This window comes from Electrophorus electricus, chromosome 5, assembly GCF_041902795.1.
Source record: "Electrophorus electricus isolate QZ-2024a chromosome 5, ASM4190279v1, whole genome shotgun sequence".
NCBI classification, from domain to species: Eukaryota; Metazoa; Chordata; class Actinopteri; order Gymnotiformes; family Gymnotidae; genus Electrophorus; species Electrophorus electricus.
In genome coordinates, this window is record NC_137501.1 from 21,642,381 (window position 1) to 21,659,665 (window position 17,285).

Consider the following 17,285-nt stretch of genomic DNA (forward strand, 5'->3'; position numbering starts at 1 on the left):
AGGTGTTTTGAGTTTAACCTCCCTTCATTCCCTAAACCCCGTTATCAGAAGCAACTTGGCATCCAGAAGCGATTATATTTATAGCACACAGTATGGTCACTGTAGAAGGGGTACTGGCAGTATGGCCAGTCTGTTCTTTGCTGTATGTCCAAAAACATCCTGTATGTTTGTGTGGTCGTGTCAATTCAAGATGGATTTATTGGCCTGGCTGTGTGTAGTACAATACTGCAAAAGCAATATTGGTACAGTTTCAGAAAATGTAACAAGTTTAACATTTAACAAATGAATTCATTCAAATCTATTAGTCTCTGTCTCTCTCTCTTTTAATGACACTACACCGTCTACTTCTGTCTGTCTTTGTCGCTCTCTCAATCTTTCCCCCTCTCTCACAGATCCGTGGTCTAAGAACACGAGTAAGGAGGAGGGGTCCCCGGCTGGCCCTCGCACTGGAGCTAGCCGGGGCAGCAGAGGCAGCGGAGGCGGTCGGAGACTGGAGGCAGGGAGTAAATATCGAGTGCCACGAGCCGCCACCTCCAGAGCGGAACGCATCTGGCCCGGAGGAGTCATCCCCTACGTCATTGGAGGCAACTTCACTGGTGAGTGCCCTATTTGTGAATAAGTGTGTGTGTGTGTGTGTGTTGTGTGTTGTGTATTGTCTGCTGTTGTCCCATCTTCTCAGTTAAGTTCAGTTCACTAAGCTTTATTGGCATGACCATACGCGATAACAGTATTGCCAAAGCAGTATGACAACATGAACATTACACAACATTACAACCTTTGCTATTATGGACATTAAGAATTATGATATAGAACTTGAACAGAACTGTAATTGGTCTGAAATAAAGTAATTGGTCTGAAGAAGTGAAAAGAAAGGAAAATAAATAAATAATAAGGATGAGAAACAATAAATAGTTAGATTACTTTTATAAACTGGGTAATCTAGTCTCTTTGTGTGTGTGTGTGTGTGTGTGTGTGTGGGAGGGTTACTCACTGTCCTTCATGTTATGGAAGGCAGATATGTATCGCCCAGCTAGAGCACTGCTTTAAAGCACTGCCTTTTCCCTTCTCTCTGTAGGTGTGTGTGTTTCACCCACAGCTAGTGTTTTGAGCAAAGTGCTTCTGAAGTTCACCTCCCAGAACTTCAGATGCACTTTGCTTGCATAGCTGATGAAGGACGTCTGTCAGAAATGTCCTGTTTCTTTGGAAACCTTGGGTACTAGACTGCAGATTTGACTACATATATACACACACACACACACACACACACACACACACACACACACACACACACACACACACACACACACACACACACACATCCGGTAAAGTATGGAACTGTGGTTTTACCCTTAGGGGCTCAAAGGCTTTGGGAGCTAAATGATTATTGTCTCCAGAACTATAGTGTATTATCCTGCTGCAAATTCACTTAAGAAGCATGATTTGGTCACTAGATATGACCATGAGAGACATTTTAAAAAATACTAAATCTTAATTCTGGAAACATGTACTTTACTGATTTACAATTTTTATTAATACAGACTAGTTCAGAACATGTCTCTATGAACATATCTCTATAATTCTCATCCTTTTTTTTTCAAACTGATCATGCCTATATTTACTCGTGACAGCAGTTTATATTCAGTAGGCTTTGGGTAGACTGCTTGAGTTGAGATTTTATTCTATTTTAAGTAAAACTGTTAAGGTTTAAACAAGTTCTCTGTGTTCATTTGGTTCAAAACCAAAATATTGCCAAACTGTTGCACTGACACTTCTTGTGGGTAAGCATTTTTTACTCTCTACTTTTACTCTCTACTTTTTACTCTGAAGTTTCTTTCGTTCATTTGCATGTACCCCAGTATTCTTGCCAGACTTAAAATCCATTGTACTCTTTTCAAGCGACATTTTGAAGAATGTATTTTTGTGATTAATTGTGCAATCATACCATATATTTTGAATTAACCATAGATTAGCCATCTTGTACAAGAGGAACAGAAAAATTAAGGCAAAGTCATTTAAAAACAGGACCATAAATTGCTTACTTTGTCACTGATTAAAATGATCATGGTATTTAATAATATTGTTTATTCACCCAAGGCTATGGGTTAATATTATATTTAAACACTAAAATCGTCCAGGACGATACAGAGACCGCATCCCTTTTAAGGATGCTCCACTAAGCTCCCACAGACGTTCTAGTCAAGGGTAAGGTAAATGACCAGTCGAATAATAACTGTCTTACTGTAGCCTGCAGCCAATCTAGACGTGCTACATGTGCTACATTTATTAACATAGCCACTGAAATAACTGTCACAAAAGGATCAATCACCCATTCCTCCTCATACAACACTGCAGGAGGTGTCTGTTGTATCTCTTGCAAGAGATGTAATCAATCAATAATTAAGATTTTAAGCATTTAAGAGAAGGCTTGTTCATCGCTTCGTTAAACATCTTCAGACTATCAGAATTAAGGATTTGTCATTTCCAATGGCAAGGCATTTTAATGGTAATGGACCTTATTGACATTAATGATTTATGTGTTTGCACTGCCAGTTGTGGCTCTTGCAGCAATAAAGTTGGGAAGCTTAAGAGGAAAGAACCAATCTATAATCTCTGAACGTTATAAACTCATGAAATGTTACAATTGAAACATCTACTATTTTGAACATAAACAACTTTTGCCCACTAGAACTTCAGAATCACTTTGCTTTCACAGCTGATGAAGGACCTCTGACTGAAATGTCCTATACTACAGTGTACTACACTGGCTTTTTTTAACTACCTCTGCATTTTTACTGCTCTGTGTGTGTGTGTGTGTGTGTGTGTGTGTGTGTGTGTTTGTGTGTGTGTTTGTGTTCTGCCTCATTACTGCCAAGTTACTGCTGTTGGCTTCTTGAGCAACACCCTTAACTCTAGAGTTGTGCTCAGACTTAATTGCAAGGTGCTTTAGATAAAAGTTTCAGGTAAAGGCCATAAATATTAAAATAACCAATGTAAAATTGGAAAAAAAGGATTGTCTGTAGCTAGTATGCTTATAAGATGCCACGTGTCCATCAAAAATTCATATGCGCTCCTCCTGAACATGTCAAAACAAATTGTTTGTCCAAGAACTTAAGAAGATTCAAACTTCAGAGCTTAGCATTTTGTTTCAAAAGTAATATTTTAATAATGTTTTTGAAGCTGAATATGTATGTTTTACATATGTGCAGTTTTAGTTTTTGTAAGTCACTCTGGATAAGAGCATCTTCTAAATGCCGTAAATGTAAATGTAGTTTATAAAGTGGCTAGCACTGACTGTCTGAACTTCACCAACTAGCTAAATTGGTTAGTTGATTGTTAGTTGATTTATTTTAAAAAGTGATGTTAGGTTGCTTGCTACATGTAAATCTATTCTAAATCATACACTTAAAATCATTTTTTCAATAGTGCTGAAATATGTCTAAATTGCATTGCTTGGGGTTTGGTTTTTTTTAATGTTTGTGAAAAAATGTTTTTCCATTGGACAGTTACTGTGTGTGTGTGTGTGTGTGGTAAGTTATCCAATCAGCAATCCAATGTGTGTGTATGTGAGAAATTGGTTTTGCTGGTGTATGTGTACACATATATGCTTGCATACGTTTCTGTGATTGTTATGTGTGCTGAATGCATTATCTCTCTGACATTGAATTTTTGGTGTTCTGAGTGTCTATGTAATGCAGTGTGTGTGCATGTAATGCTCTGCATGTGTTCAATGCTGCATGTGTGTCTTTATCAGGCAGTCAGAGGGCAATGTTCAAACAGGCCATGAGACACTGGGAGAAGCAGACGTGTGTAAGCTTCATCGAGAAAACTGACGAGGAGAGTTACATTGTCTTCACCTACCGACCCTGCGGGTGAGACCTCATGTGTGTATGTATGGGGGTAATGGTGGGAGGTTGCATGCTGGAACACACTTTGTCATAATATAACACCCCATAAAGCCAAAGGCAAAGTCTATTAAGTTGAATGACTTTGGCAGTATTGGTTCCTGGATGGTAAAGAAAACCATGCCTATGCATAAAGGGGCAGAGTAATCAACACAGCCGAATCAGCAGCACCCAGGACTTTGCAACAGGGAGGAAAGAAAGGAAAGAGGACAGAGAAGAGGGGATGGAGACAGGGAGGTGGTGTGCTCTCGACTGAACTCTTGTGTGGAAAGGCCATATACGCAGGCTTGAGTGGACTGTTGGCAGTACTAATCTTCATCAATCTTGAAAAACAGAAGAGAACTTTCAAAGACTGTAGTAAAGCCATTTCCTTTGACACACAAACATACGTTCACACATATGTGCATACACACACACACACACACACACACACACACACACCAACTCTTACTCTCTTACTCATTCACCTTGCATTGTTAAGTGTGCATCCTGTGAGGTGTGTGTTTTCAAAACAAATCAGCGTGTGTGCGTGTGTGTCAGAGGAGACTACTTTACTACAGCCAGCTTAGCTTTCCTTCCTGCCTCGTTACCACGGTGAGCAGGTGGGCCATTGTTCTATGGAATGGCATCCTAACAAGCCAGCACGGTAATGAGGGAAGGGGGGATGAGAGACAAGAAATGGAGAAACAATAGTGTTTCCATTCTGATGCTTTACTTTATTCACACCTTCAGTCACATGATATGACTGATACACGCAGTCTAATAAAGACTTGCATAGACAAGTTGTAGAAAGCACCCGCATCATTTTGGCGTAATGTTTGGAAAAGTGCCATTTCACATCATACCCATCGCTGTTATCACATTGTGGTTATCCCCATTCTTTGACGCGAGAAAACTCTTCACCCACCTTTAGGCAAACAGAGGGTTTGCTGTAGCCATCAGCGCTATAATGGCATGATGCGCAGTGAAAGTGCAGGAAAGCCTAAAGTGAGCAGAACAGTTCAAGAGTGGCTCAGTCGACGCTTCAGAGCCCTCAATGTCTACTTGTCGGTCACGTGTAACGCTTCTGACGTGAGGGCTTAATGGCAGGTGTGTTCGCATGGTGGCGCTGACCTACGTGCTGCTCTCAAAGACATGTCATGTCTGCAGTGGAACATTATGGGTTAGCAGCCAGGGTCCTCTTGCATTTATACGGCGTGTTGCTTTGTGTATGCGTATGTAGGGGTGGGCGATATGGCCAAAATATTATATCATAATATTTTTTGCAGTCTCACAAAGCACAATATTTATCACAGTATTCTTTTAAGAATCTACTTCACAATAATAAAAAAAAATGGCAATTAAGTGCTGCACCAATTATTTAAGGCATACAAAGTAACATTGCTTATGGTAATGCTTATTATGATTATGGTAATGCTTAAACAGGACAGCAAGCAGCATATTTAGGAGAAAATATAATTCCAAATAACCTCAGTAACTGGAAGGTACAGTGCATAATTAAAACCAACTGGAAAACAATGACACAATGAAAACTTAACTTCTAGAAGTATATTATAATAATGGCATCAAATTGACTGTCACAGATTTCTAGCCAGGAAGATCAGTTCATCCAGTTTATCTTGAGTATTGGCCTTTGGCTTATGTCTATTGTGCCAGCTGTGCTTAACACTCTCAGATGGAGCACTTGTTGCTGGCCTACACAGTGTGCAGTTCATCTCCTGCACCTTATACCATTCTAGTGGCTCTATTTCACTGTAAGCATTTGTCGTTGAGAGGGATTCCACGTCTAGCTTGTATCTTCTCCTTTTTTTAGGTTTTCGTTAGTTTAAAAATAACAATACTGTCTATCTTTGCCTAACTCATCAATGCCGCGATGAGGTCAGTGTCTTGATGAAGTCTGGGTCACAGCCTGCCCGGCTGCGCAGGCTGTTTGTAAGGCCTTCACCATGTCTGCGCCGTTGTTCGTGGCCATCCAGGTCACTCCAGACCCAATATCGGAGTATTTCCCTCAAACCAGGGACAATCAGCTCCCTAGGGTGGTCCTTTGGGGAGAATGTGTTTGCAGACATGCATTGCACGGCTTCTGCTCATAAATGAAACAAATGGTGATGCTCACATAGGGTTGTGATGTGAGGTTTAACTATAAGTCGCTCGTTAAAGCAATGAATTCCACATTTTTCTTTACAACTTTACCTGTGGCCTTTTCTCTGTATTCAACGTACATTCCACCACATTTCATGTCTGAAATGAATTAGCGACTGGATACCTCATAACGAGCATCGACAATGTGCATCGCTTTTCGAAAACCTCGGTCTTGACGAGGACCATATCTTTGGTGAGATATATCTTTGGTGAGAAAAAAATAAAAATCATTTGTTTGGTCCCGCCTTTCCAGGGCTTACCTGTGTGGTGCACTGAGTTAATGAGTTCTCAAAAGCTCCCGCAGTAGTGATTTGTTTAGGGCCTTCACCTATTGGCTGTGTGGCTGAAGCAGCGGCTGAAGCAGTGTGTGGCTGAAGCAGCGGCTGTCGCGTGTTGTTCGAACCACCCCTTACACAGTTTGCCAAGTCCAGTGAACTGATGCACACTGTGTTTCGTAAATCGGAACCATTTTCACACAACTGAAGCGGAACCTTTCTTGGGAACAAGCACCGCTGTGACCTCCATGCTGTGATCGGTTATCTCACATCAAAGTTTGTGCTTGGAGGAGGGAGCGAGGATGAGGGTGTGCATGGGTAATATGTCACGTGACGTGGTATTCACTTAAAGGCGCAGGATACATTCCACAATTTCAGTAGGATGGCACTGATACAGTATAGAAGCTAACAACACTTTCTGTACTCTGAATGTAAACATAACCTGCGTACACAAATGTCACACTGTATACTGGCTATGTCAGAAAAGCATTTCAATTAGCAAACAGTAACGATATAATATCATCTTGTTCTTCACCTCAATCATATATAGTGTTTTATTGTTGTTTGTTATGATAGTGTGCCACTGCTGTTTTTGTGTTTATTTTTGTTTGTGTTTACTGGATTAATTGTCTGTGAGACAGTCAGACTGTCCGTGTGTGTGTGTGTGTGTGTGTGTGTGTGTGTGTGTGTGTGCATGCCCGTGTGTGCTGCACTTTCATTAATTTAAAGTCTTAAAGTGATCTACTCCACAATATAAATAGTGCTGAAGCAGAGATTAGGACTATGTGTGTGTGTGTGTGTGTGTGTGTGTGTGTGTGTGTGTGTGTGTGTGTGTGTAACATGTTTAAGTAACCTATAACCTATCATACAACTGCATAATCCAATGACTCTGAACTTTTTTAAGCCATCCCTACTTCACTTACCTATTGTATTTGTGTGTGTATATGCATGTGCACACTGGACACTATGCAAGTTAGTCTAGGATAGAATGATCTGATCTTTCTCTCTTTCTCTGTCACACATGCATACACTCCCACACCCACCAACACATATACCCACACACACACACACACACACACATATACCCACACACACACACATGCCCACACACACACACACATATACCCACACACACATATAACCCCCACACACACATATATACCCACACACACACACACACACATGCCCACACACACACACACACATATACCCACACACACACACATATACCCACACACACACACATATACCCCCCACACACACATATATACCCACACACACACACATATATCCACACACACACACACATATACCCACACACACACACACACATGCCCACACACACACACATATACCCACACACACACACACATGCCCTTGCACACATGTAGTACTTAACAAAGGCATTCGCCCATTGATTCCACAATATATATGAAATCCAGTTATATACCTGCTGTACTTGCAGGTTGAACATGGTGTAAAATATTTTTGGATTCATTTGGAGAGCTTCCAACAGGTGAGGGGTTTGCAGCAATGCATGTAACTAAGTAGAAAATGCTTAGAGTAGTGAACAGAATGTTTAATATATAGTGTTATGAAATGAAAGAAGCGTGGGCTTGAACAGTTGGGATCAGTGCAGTTGGGAATAGTTATATGCTTGCCCTCACATGCGCTCGTGTGTCCTCGTGTGTTCTCGTGTGCCCTTGCATGCTCTCAAGTGCCACCCCTCAGCTCTACCTTGGTGATCAGCTTTCCAGGCCTCTGCCACCAAGCTTGGCAATGCAGCAAGATTCCACAAGAGAGGTGCCCAGTGTTGCAACCTCCCTAATACAGAACTTGATGAACTGATTTACACACACACATACACACAAACACACATACACCCATTGGTGTGCATTTATATTCTTATCCGAACATTCAATACTTGTGTGCACACCTACAAGTGCGCACACAAACTCACACACACACACATAATTTGTGTGTGTGTTCCATGTATTTGTGTTTTTGAAGGTGGTCTGATCACCTTACTTTGGCTCCACTTGAAATAGAAATCCTGCAATTCTCTCATATGATTTAATTGTAGGTAAGAGATCAGAAATAAGCAGAGCAAATCACACACACGCTGTGAGGCTATGAGCCATTATTCAGCTAATTGGAGCACTTCTATACATCAGCCATTATTCAGCTAATTGGAGCACTTCTATACATCACCCCAGCACCCTAGATAACCATGCAAATCGCCCTGTAATTTACACTATCACCCCAGCCTCCTATGAATCACTATTGCCCCATAAACCTCCTATGAATCACTATTCCGCCATAAACCATTCCATGTCACCCTACAAGGAAAAACCCACCTTGCGCCAAGATCCTAAAAGCTAGGATTTTACACACTCATTTAGTAGTTTAACTGAAGTTCTTGTGTGAAGGATTTACACGCTGAATCAAACGTTTAATTACTCAAAGCTGAGAACCGTCCTCCAACTCACAGATGCTGTTCCTATGTGGGACGCCGTGGTAACGGGCCTCAGGCCATCTCTATTGGGAAAAACTGTGACAAATTCGGCATTGTGGTTCACGAGCTGGGACACGTGATTGGATTCTGGCACGAGCACACGCGACCTGACCGCGACAATCACGTGGCCATCATCCGAGACAACATCCAACCAGGTACTGCGTTACCCTCAATTCAAGTCCACGCAACTACACTCAGTTTTTTCAGATTTACATTTCAGTCCTTTACCTTCAGTCATCCCCTTTCAAACATTCTCAATGCATCTTCCACCAGAGGTACCACAGAGAAAAGAACATACTTGAGTTCTTCAGATAAATGCTGTTTGCACTATTTATTCATTATTGATTAATAACCATGAATTGCATTACCAAACAGTCTGCCACATTTACTACATGGCATTTATCAAATGAGGTAGAGAATATTTGAATTTGTGTGTGTGTGTTTGCAATTTCAGGTCAGGAATATAACTTCCTCAAGATGGAGCCAGGTGAGGTGAACTCTCTTGGCGAGCTGTACGACTTTGACAGCATTATGCATTATGCCAGAAATACCTTCTCCAGGTGAGACACCACACACCCACACACACACACACACACGCACACACACACACGCACGCACGCACCTACCTATACCTACACCTACCCACCTACCTACCTGAGCATAGTAACTAAGTCTCTCTCTCTCAGGGGAATGTTTCTGGACACTATCCTGCCCTCTCGCGATGAAAATGGTGTCCGGCCTGCTATTGGCCAGAGAACCAGACTCAGCAAAGGAGACATTTCACAAGCCAGAAAACTATACAGATGTTCAGGTAATCAGGGTGGGGGTGTGTGTGTGTGTGTGTGAGGTGGGTGACAGGAAGCTTTTGGGTGGGCGACATGCATGATTAGGTGTGCGATTAGGTGTGCTTCTGTTCTTTCTATCCAAGACTCTTTAAAACAGTATCATGCCTTGAGAGGGAGAGCTAGAGAGAAAGAGAGATGAATAGAAAAGAGAGGAAGGACAGATGAGTGGGAGTATTTAAATGATAGAAAAATGATCAAACTTTATAGGTAAAATAGAGGGTTTCCAGATAGAACCATGACAATGGATTTGCACGTGTGTGTGTGTTTGTGGGGGGGGGGGGGGGGGGGGTTGTGTGAGCATAAATAGAAAGCCAGTGATACAATTTGTCAATTCTGTGTAAATGTGTGGTCTTCACGGGTAATTTCAGATCTCAGCGGATAATGTAATATGATGGAGCCAAACAATGCGCTCACACACTCACGCACACCCACAGTGGAGAGCAAAGGGGTGTGGTGTGGGAAGGGGGTCAGAAACACACCGAGAGAGCACTATGGGATGCATAGCCCAATGACTTGTCTCCTGCGTGTCTGAGTCCTCTGTCAGTGTCCCATTGTTGTTGCTGTATTGTCTGAGGTGATAGTCTCTCTAGAGGGAGTTTTGCGTTTGTGTCTGTGTGTGACTTTCTGAGATAGCGAGAGAGAGAGAGAGAGAGAGAGAGAGAGAGAGAGAGAGAGAGACACCAAGGGGCACGTGCATGAAACATGGCCTACTTCAGTTCCAAAGGAAAAGACCCGAACATCTCTCCTGCCTGCTCTCTCTTTCCTTCTCTCTCTCCTCTATCCCCCTCGCTTTCCGTTTCTTTCCCTCTCTGCAAAGAAGCTACCGATCAGTGTAATCACGAGTGACATCCCTCCTACCCTCCCGGTCCTGATCGCCGGCCCCGACGCTACTCCAGACTTACGCTTTAATCACGATGCGTTACGTCCACTGCAAGAATCTGCATGCAGCCAAACTGCACTCACCCCCCCCCACACACACACACACCACCACCACCCGCTTATTGTCAAGGGAACCATTTCCGGCGGAGAGTCGGCCGTGACTATTCCTTTGTCTCCGTCTGAAATGAACACCTTAAAGCACTGCCATGTAGGCCCACTGTCCACTTACCTCGAAGGGGAACTACACGGGGGTTTCACGCAAATGTTTGGCCCGCACTAGTGGGAAATTTATCTCATCCCAGAGACAGCATCCGATTCCCCGTCCCAAGATGACTGGGCTTAAAGGTCTCATTACACTGTAGTCCTTTGTTGCTGGCTCTTGCATGTGTTTGTGTGTTTCTGTGTGTGTGTGTGTGTGTGTGTGTGTGTGTGTGTGTGTGTGTGTGCATATGTGTGCACACCCTGAGAGAAAAGCTGAAATTTCTCTGACCAGTATTGTGATTGCCAGTTGCGATCTGATCCTATACATTAAGCCCGTGTGTGTTTTACTTACAATTATGACAATTATAGCAATTGAGAGTCAGGGGCCCAACAGTAGCAGCTTGGCAGTGGCTTTGCATGATCTGAATTAATTAATAAATCAATACATTATTGAACTGATTTCCACAGACAGAACTCCAGACAGTGATGGTTGATAACCGTAACAGGTCAGACTGGCCTTAGGTAACGCTAAGCATATTCTGCTGTTCCCTTTCCTCCCAGCTTGTGGAGAGACATTGCAAGACTCGACGGGCAACTTCTCCTCCCCTGGTTACCCAAACGGCTACCCCTCATACACACACTGCGTCTGGCGGATCTCCGTCACGCCTGGGGAGAAGGTAACACACACTTGCCTCGTTTTGTATTCGCTTATGACGGTTAATAAGCAGTTATAGCACCTGCATTCCTCCTCATTTAGGTAGTGCTCAACTTCACCACCATGGACCTGTATAAGAGCAGTCTCTGCTGGTATGACTATATCGAGGTGCGAGACGGATATTGGAGAAAAGCCCCACTGCTAGGTACACGCACGGCCGGGCAGGAATAATCTGCACCCACTGGGAATTATTGGGAACAATTTTTGGGGACACAGAAAATTATTCCAGAGCTTCCCTAAAGATTTTTATAGTTTGTGCTAGTACTTCTAAAATATCTTTGATCGTTTCTTTTGGCTTTTCTCTTTATGTGTGTGTTTGTGTGTGTGTGTGTGTGTGTGTGTTCCTGATGCGCAGGCCGCTTCTGCGGCGACAGACTTCCAGAATCGCTGCTCTCCACTGACAGTCGCATGTGGATCGAGTTTCGCAGCAGCAGTAACTGGGTGGGGAAGGGCTTCTCTGCTGTCTATGAAGGTGCGTCCCTGTCTGCGAGGGCGCAGCACCGGCTCAGAGCAGCCCTCTGCCCTCTGCCCTCTGCCCTCGCCCATCGACCGCCCAGTACGGCTCACTTGCTCGTTTCTTCCGGCCTGGCTCAGGCCTGCTCGTTCCTACACGCAGTAAGCGTCAAGAACACAGAGCGCTTGAGGCAGTCAGTGCACATCAGACGTGAACTTTCAGCAAAGCCGGCCTCCTCTGTCCCGCGGCGTGCGCTCAAAATGTGCCATTCTTTTTCTCTCTCATCCGTGTTCTTGCCCTGCCTCTCTCGCTCACTTTCTCTGCCCATGGCTCTCTCCTCGTCCTGCTCCCTCTGCTGCAGCGGTTTGCGGTGGTGAGATCAGCAAGGACGCAGGGCAGATCCAGTCCCCGAACTACCCGGATGACTACAGGCCTTCTAAGGAGTGCGTGTGGAGGATCACCGTGGCAGAGGGCTACAGTGTGGGTCTCAGCTTTCAGGCCTTCGAGGTACCATCCATCCCATTAGGATCTCTTTTCCTTCCTTTGACATCGAAGCATGCTGGGCATCGTTTTCTCTCGCTGTCTCTCTTTCTATTTGGCGGTCTCTCTCATAATCAGATTAGACTTCATCCAAGTGTTATAGCTGTATATGTATGTTGTGTGTGTGTGTGTGTGTGTGAGAGGTTTAGTGGTGGTGGTATAGCTGATCTCATTTGTAGGCTAAAGTGCAGGAGAAGGTCACAGACCTGCTTTGAAAGTGAAAAGGAAAAGGTTCTCATTTTCACTCAAGTTTATGGGTGTGTGTGTGTGTGTGTGTGTGTGTGTGTGTGTGAGTGAGAGAATGAGAGAAAGACTGAGACACAAACACAGGATGGAAAACTCAGACTCTCCTTTTACCTCCACATACTCACTCCCTCCCCCACTCCCACAGCACTTACAATCTAAAGGAAGACACGGCGCTAACCCGTAGACCTTGGCATACCAGGATGCGCGCACACACACACGCACACACACACACACACACACTCACACTCTGGTATGAGAGATCCTGTTTTCATTGGAATGTTACTTCAACTCTAACACCTAAGGTGCTGTTGGCACGATAATGCAAAGAACACATGATATGTTTGTGTTTCCGCATGTGTGTTCTAAGGTTGTTGATTGAGGATTTTTGTGTGAATTTGGATTTTTTATTAATTTTGCATGTGTTTGTGTTTGTGTGTGTGTGTGTGTGTGTGTGTGTGTGTGTGTGTGTGTGTGTGTGTGTGTGTGTAGATCGAGAGGCATGATAGCTGTGCGTATGACTATCTAGAGGTGCGGGACAGCCTGTCCGAGAACAGCCCTCTGATTGGCCGATTCTGTGGCTATGACAAACCTGAGGATATACGCTCTACATCCAACACACTGTGGATGAAATTTGTCTCGGATGGAACTGTCAACAAAGCTGGCTTTGCTGCAAACTTCTTTAAAGGTATCATACACACACATGCACACACAGACACTAGGTAGTGCATGCAACCTTATTTCACTTCTTTATAATTAAAGTATATTTATAAATAAAGTCTATTTTCTACTGAGCCATTTATTATTCAAATAAAGTACCAGAATATAACATCATATAACCTTTGTAAGGAAGTTTTCATTGTACATAGAATATTTTTAATAATGGTAAGAATAAATGAATAATAAGAACAAAAGTAACCGGCTTTCAAATGTATTTATTCATATGTATGTACATACTATATGTATCCATCACATTTGTTATCCATGCCATACAAGTGCCTGCACATGAATCACAGTACACATCCCAGTGCCTAATAATGTCTGTAGTTTGGAAGGAAAAGGCTTAAGCAGAAACCACCAAAAAACCGACTAAACATTTAAACGAGCAAACCGGGCTGAGGCCCAGAGCCTCCACGCCCCAGAGACGGCCCAAGTGTACCGGACACGGCCCCCGCGCCAGACGCGACACTCGACACTCAGCCCTTAAAATGCCTCTTTTCTCATCACCTTTCGTTCGTTCAGGCAGCAACAAAAACAGCTCAGTGAGAAAGAAGGGCCTCCTGACACTCCAGGCTCCGATTTCCTGCTTACCAGCCGCTCGACACTGATCTTGCGGCAGCCATTAATGCGGCTCCATTGTACCTGTTCTCGCAGGGGGTTTTGCTGATAATTGCTTGGTTATGACGTGCCTTTCTGTCCGGTTCTCTTGTGCTCATTTTCCCCCCAAGTTCCCTTGAAGCACAGCCAGCTGCACACTGCAGAGTGAGAGATGCTAGTTTAGCCAAATAAAGGCCCTGTTAATTGAGTTAGTGCAGTAGAGTATATAGAGGTGAGAATAAAGGCCCTGTTATTGGAGTTAGTGCAGTAGAGTATATAGAGGTGAGAATAAAGGCCCTGTTATTGGAGTTAGTGCAGTAGAGTATATAGAGGTGAGAATAAAGGCCCTGTTATTGGAGTTAGTGCAGTAGAGTATATAGAGGTGAGAATAAAGGCCCTGTTAATGGAGTTAGTGCAGTAGAGTATATAGAGGTGAGAATAAAGGCCCTGTTATTGGAGTTAGTGCAGTAGAGTATATAGAGGTGAGAATAAAGGCCCTGTTATTGGAGTTAGTGCAGTAGAGTATATAGAGGTGAGAATAAAGGCCCTGTTATTGGAGTTAGTGCAGTAGAGTATATAGAGGTGAGAATAAAGGCCCTGTTAATGGAGTTAGTGCAGTAGAGTATATAGAGGTGAGAATAAAGGCCCTGTTAATTGAGTTAGTGCAGTAGAGTATATAGAGGTGAGAATAAAGGCCCTGTTAATGGAGTTAGTGCAGTAGAGTATATAGAGGTGAGAATAAAGGCCCTGTTATTGGAGTTAGTGCAGTAGAGTATATAGAGGTGAGAATAAAGGCCCTGTTATTGGAGTTAGTGCAGTAGAGTATATAGAGGTGAGAATAAAGGCCCTGTTAATGGAGTTAGTGCAGTAGAGTATATAGAGGTGAGAATAAAGGCCCTGTTAATTGAGTTAGTGCAGTAGAGTATATAGAGGTGAGAATAAAGGCCCTGTTAATGGAGTTAGTGCAGTAGAGTATATAGAGGTGAGAATAAAGGCCCTGTTATTGGAGTTAGTGCGGTAGAGTATATAGAGGTGAGAATAAAGGCCCTGTTATTGGAGTTAGTGCGGTAGAGTATATAGAGGTGAGAATAAAGGCCCTGTTAATGGAGTTAGTGCGGTAGAGTATATAGAGGTGAGAATAAAGGCCCTGTTAATGGAGTTAGTGCGGTAGAGTATATAGAGGTGAGAATAAAGGCCCTGTTATTGGAGTTAGTGCGGTAGAGTATATAGAGGTGAGAATAAAGGCCCTGTTAATGGAGTTAGTGCGGTAGAATATATAGAGGTGAGAATAAAGGCCCTGTTATTGGAGTTAGTGCGGTAGAGTATATAGAGGTGAGAATAAAGGCCCTGTTAATGGAGTTAGTGCGGTAGAGTATATAGAGGTGAGAATAAAGGCCCTGTTAATGGAGTTAGTGCAGTTATTGCTGCTAGGCCATTGAAAACTGTGTGTGTTTGTGTTTGTGTTTGTGCGCGTGCGTGTTGGTGTGTGTGTGTGTGTGTGTGTGTGTGTTTGTATTCATGTGTGTGTGTTTGGGTTTGCAGAGGAGGATGAGTGTTTGAAGCCAGATAATGGAGGGTGTGAGCAGAGATGTGTGAACACGTTGGGGAGCTTCAAGTGTGCATGTGACCCTGGTTATGAACTGGCCCCGGACAAAAAAAGCTGTGAAGGTAGGAGACCGAGTGCGTGCGTGCGTGCGTGTGTGTGTGCATGTGTGTGTGTTGGCATGCATGTCTGCAGGTGTTTCCGCTTGTCTGGTCCAAACATGCTTGCCGGAAACTATGACCAGGCTAAACAGTTGAAAAAACATCCATGGTCAACAGGAAAACAACAGAAACAAATAGTACAGAATCACGGCAACCCCTACACAACAACTCACGAGCAGACACACACCTATACACACACACGTCTGCATGCACGTACATACACGCATGCACGTACATACACGCATGCACACACACACATGCACACATACACCTACACATACAAACATCAATAGAACTGACATGCACCAAACACATACACACAGCATATGTGGAACAGCATATTTTGCCTCTAATTAATACATTGCAGGCCATGTCCCAGTGTGCTGGGGTTGCACCAAAGTAACATGGAAACTAAAGAATTTACATTGTTTGTTTATAACCAGAGGCTCTCAGTTGAACTTAATTAATATTGTTCTTTAATACAAGACAAATGTCATCAGTTTTATTTCTGCCTTCTCTTGCCCTCTTTCCATGTCTTTCTCTCCTTCTCTCTCTCTCTCTCTCTCTCTCTCTCGCTCTCTCTCTCTCTCTCTCTCCCTCTCCTTCTCTCTCTCTCTCTCTCTCTCGCTCTCTCTCTCTCTCTCTCTCTCTCTCCCTCCCTCCCTCCTCAGCTGCATGTGGGGGTCTGTTGTCCAAGCTAAATGGAACCATCACGACCCCAGGCTGGCCTAAAGAGTACCCCCCCAATAAGAACTGTGTGTGGCAAGTAGTGGCCCCCACACAGTACCGCATATCCATGCAGTTTGAGGCCTTCGAACTGGAGGGGAATGAGGTGTGTGTGTGCGTGCGTGCGTGCGTGTGTGTGTGTGTGTGTGTGTGTGTGTGTCTGTGAGACTAGGTACAAACAATTTCACAGATTTGTTCATCTGATTTTCATGCTGCGTTTGACATATTTGAATGCAGGTTGAATGTGTGTTTTAAAGGTGTGTAAGTATGACTTTGTGGAGGTGCGCAGCGGCCTGTCGCCGGACGCAAAGCTCCACGGGAGGTACTGTGGTACGGATGCGCCAGAGCTCATCACCTCCCAGCACAACAACATGCGCATCGAGTTCAAGTCGGACAACACCGTCTCCAAAAAAGGCTTCAAAGCTCACTTCTTTTCCGGTAAGACCGCTGGCCGTAGGATTCCCCAAATTCCTCAAACCCATGACAAAGCGGAGGTGGAATAGAGGGGAATAGAGATGGCAGCACATAACAGATCAGCTCTATCGAGGCCTGGGACGGCAAGAATGCGGGTTCTCTTCATTTTTCTTTTTTTTTTCCAGCAGGAGATCTGGGACCTGACAGAACCTCGGCGCTCTTTTTGATCTCATGTTTTTTCGTTTCTCCCCCAAGATTGGTTGAATAAATGTTTTTCAGTGTGGATTTCAGAAGGGTTTTCAAATCTTTGCGCCAGCCTTGCTGTTTTGCTAACCCCGTCCTTTCTCACATTGCTGGATCCTGGTAAGATTGTAGTGCAGGAGAGATTTTTCTAGATTAACACTTCCTTACAC

The 17,285-nt window shown here is 43.7% G+C and overlaps 1 protein-coding gene across 5 annotated transcripts in view; it reads left to right on the forward strand.

Annotated features, from left to right (window-relative positions):
- Positions 1–17,285, forward strand: part of tll1 (tolloid-like 1) — a 46,099-nt gene that overhangs the window by 15,412 nt on the left and 13,402 nt on the right. For 4 of the 5 annotated variants that reach the window (XM_081714403.1, XM_081714405.1, XM_081714404.1 and 1 more), the window contains 13 exons: positions 393–596; positions 3,752–3,869; positions 8,811–8,989; positions 9,289–9,394; positions 9,521–9,645; positions 11,321–11,436; positions 11,517–11,619; positions 11,830–12,030; positions 12,290–12,435; positions 13,204–13,399; positions 15,571–15,696; positions 16,404–16,564; positions 16,716–16,896. In XM_081714403.1, coding sequence (XP_081570529.1) covers positions 393–596; positions 3,752–3,869; positions 8,811–8,989; positions 9,289–9,394; positions 9,521–9,645; positions 11,321–11,436; positions 11,517–11,619; positions 11,830–12,030; positions 12,290–12,435; positions 13,204–13,399; positions 15,571–15,696; positions 16,404–16,564; positions 16,716–16,896 — 1,962 coding nt within the window. The remainder of the gene's footprint in view (positions 1–392; positions 597–3,751; positions 3,870–8,810; positions 8,990–9,288; positions 9,395–9,520; positions 9,646–11,320; positions 11,437–11,516; positions 11,620–11,829; positions 12,031–12,289; positions 12,436–13,203; positions 13,400–15,570; positions 15,697–16,403; positions 16,565–16,715; positions 16,897–17,285) is intronic. The other variant, XM_035530204.2, reaches the window with a different exon arrangement.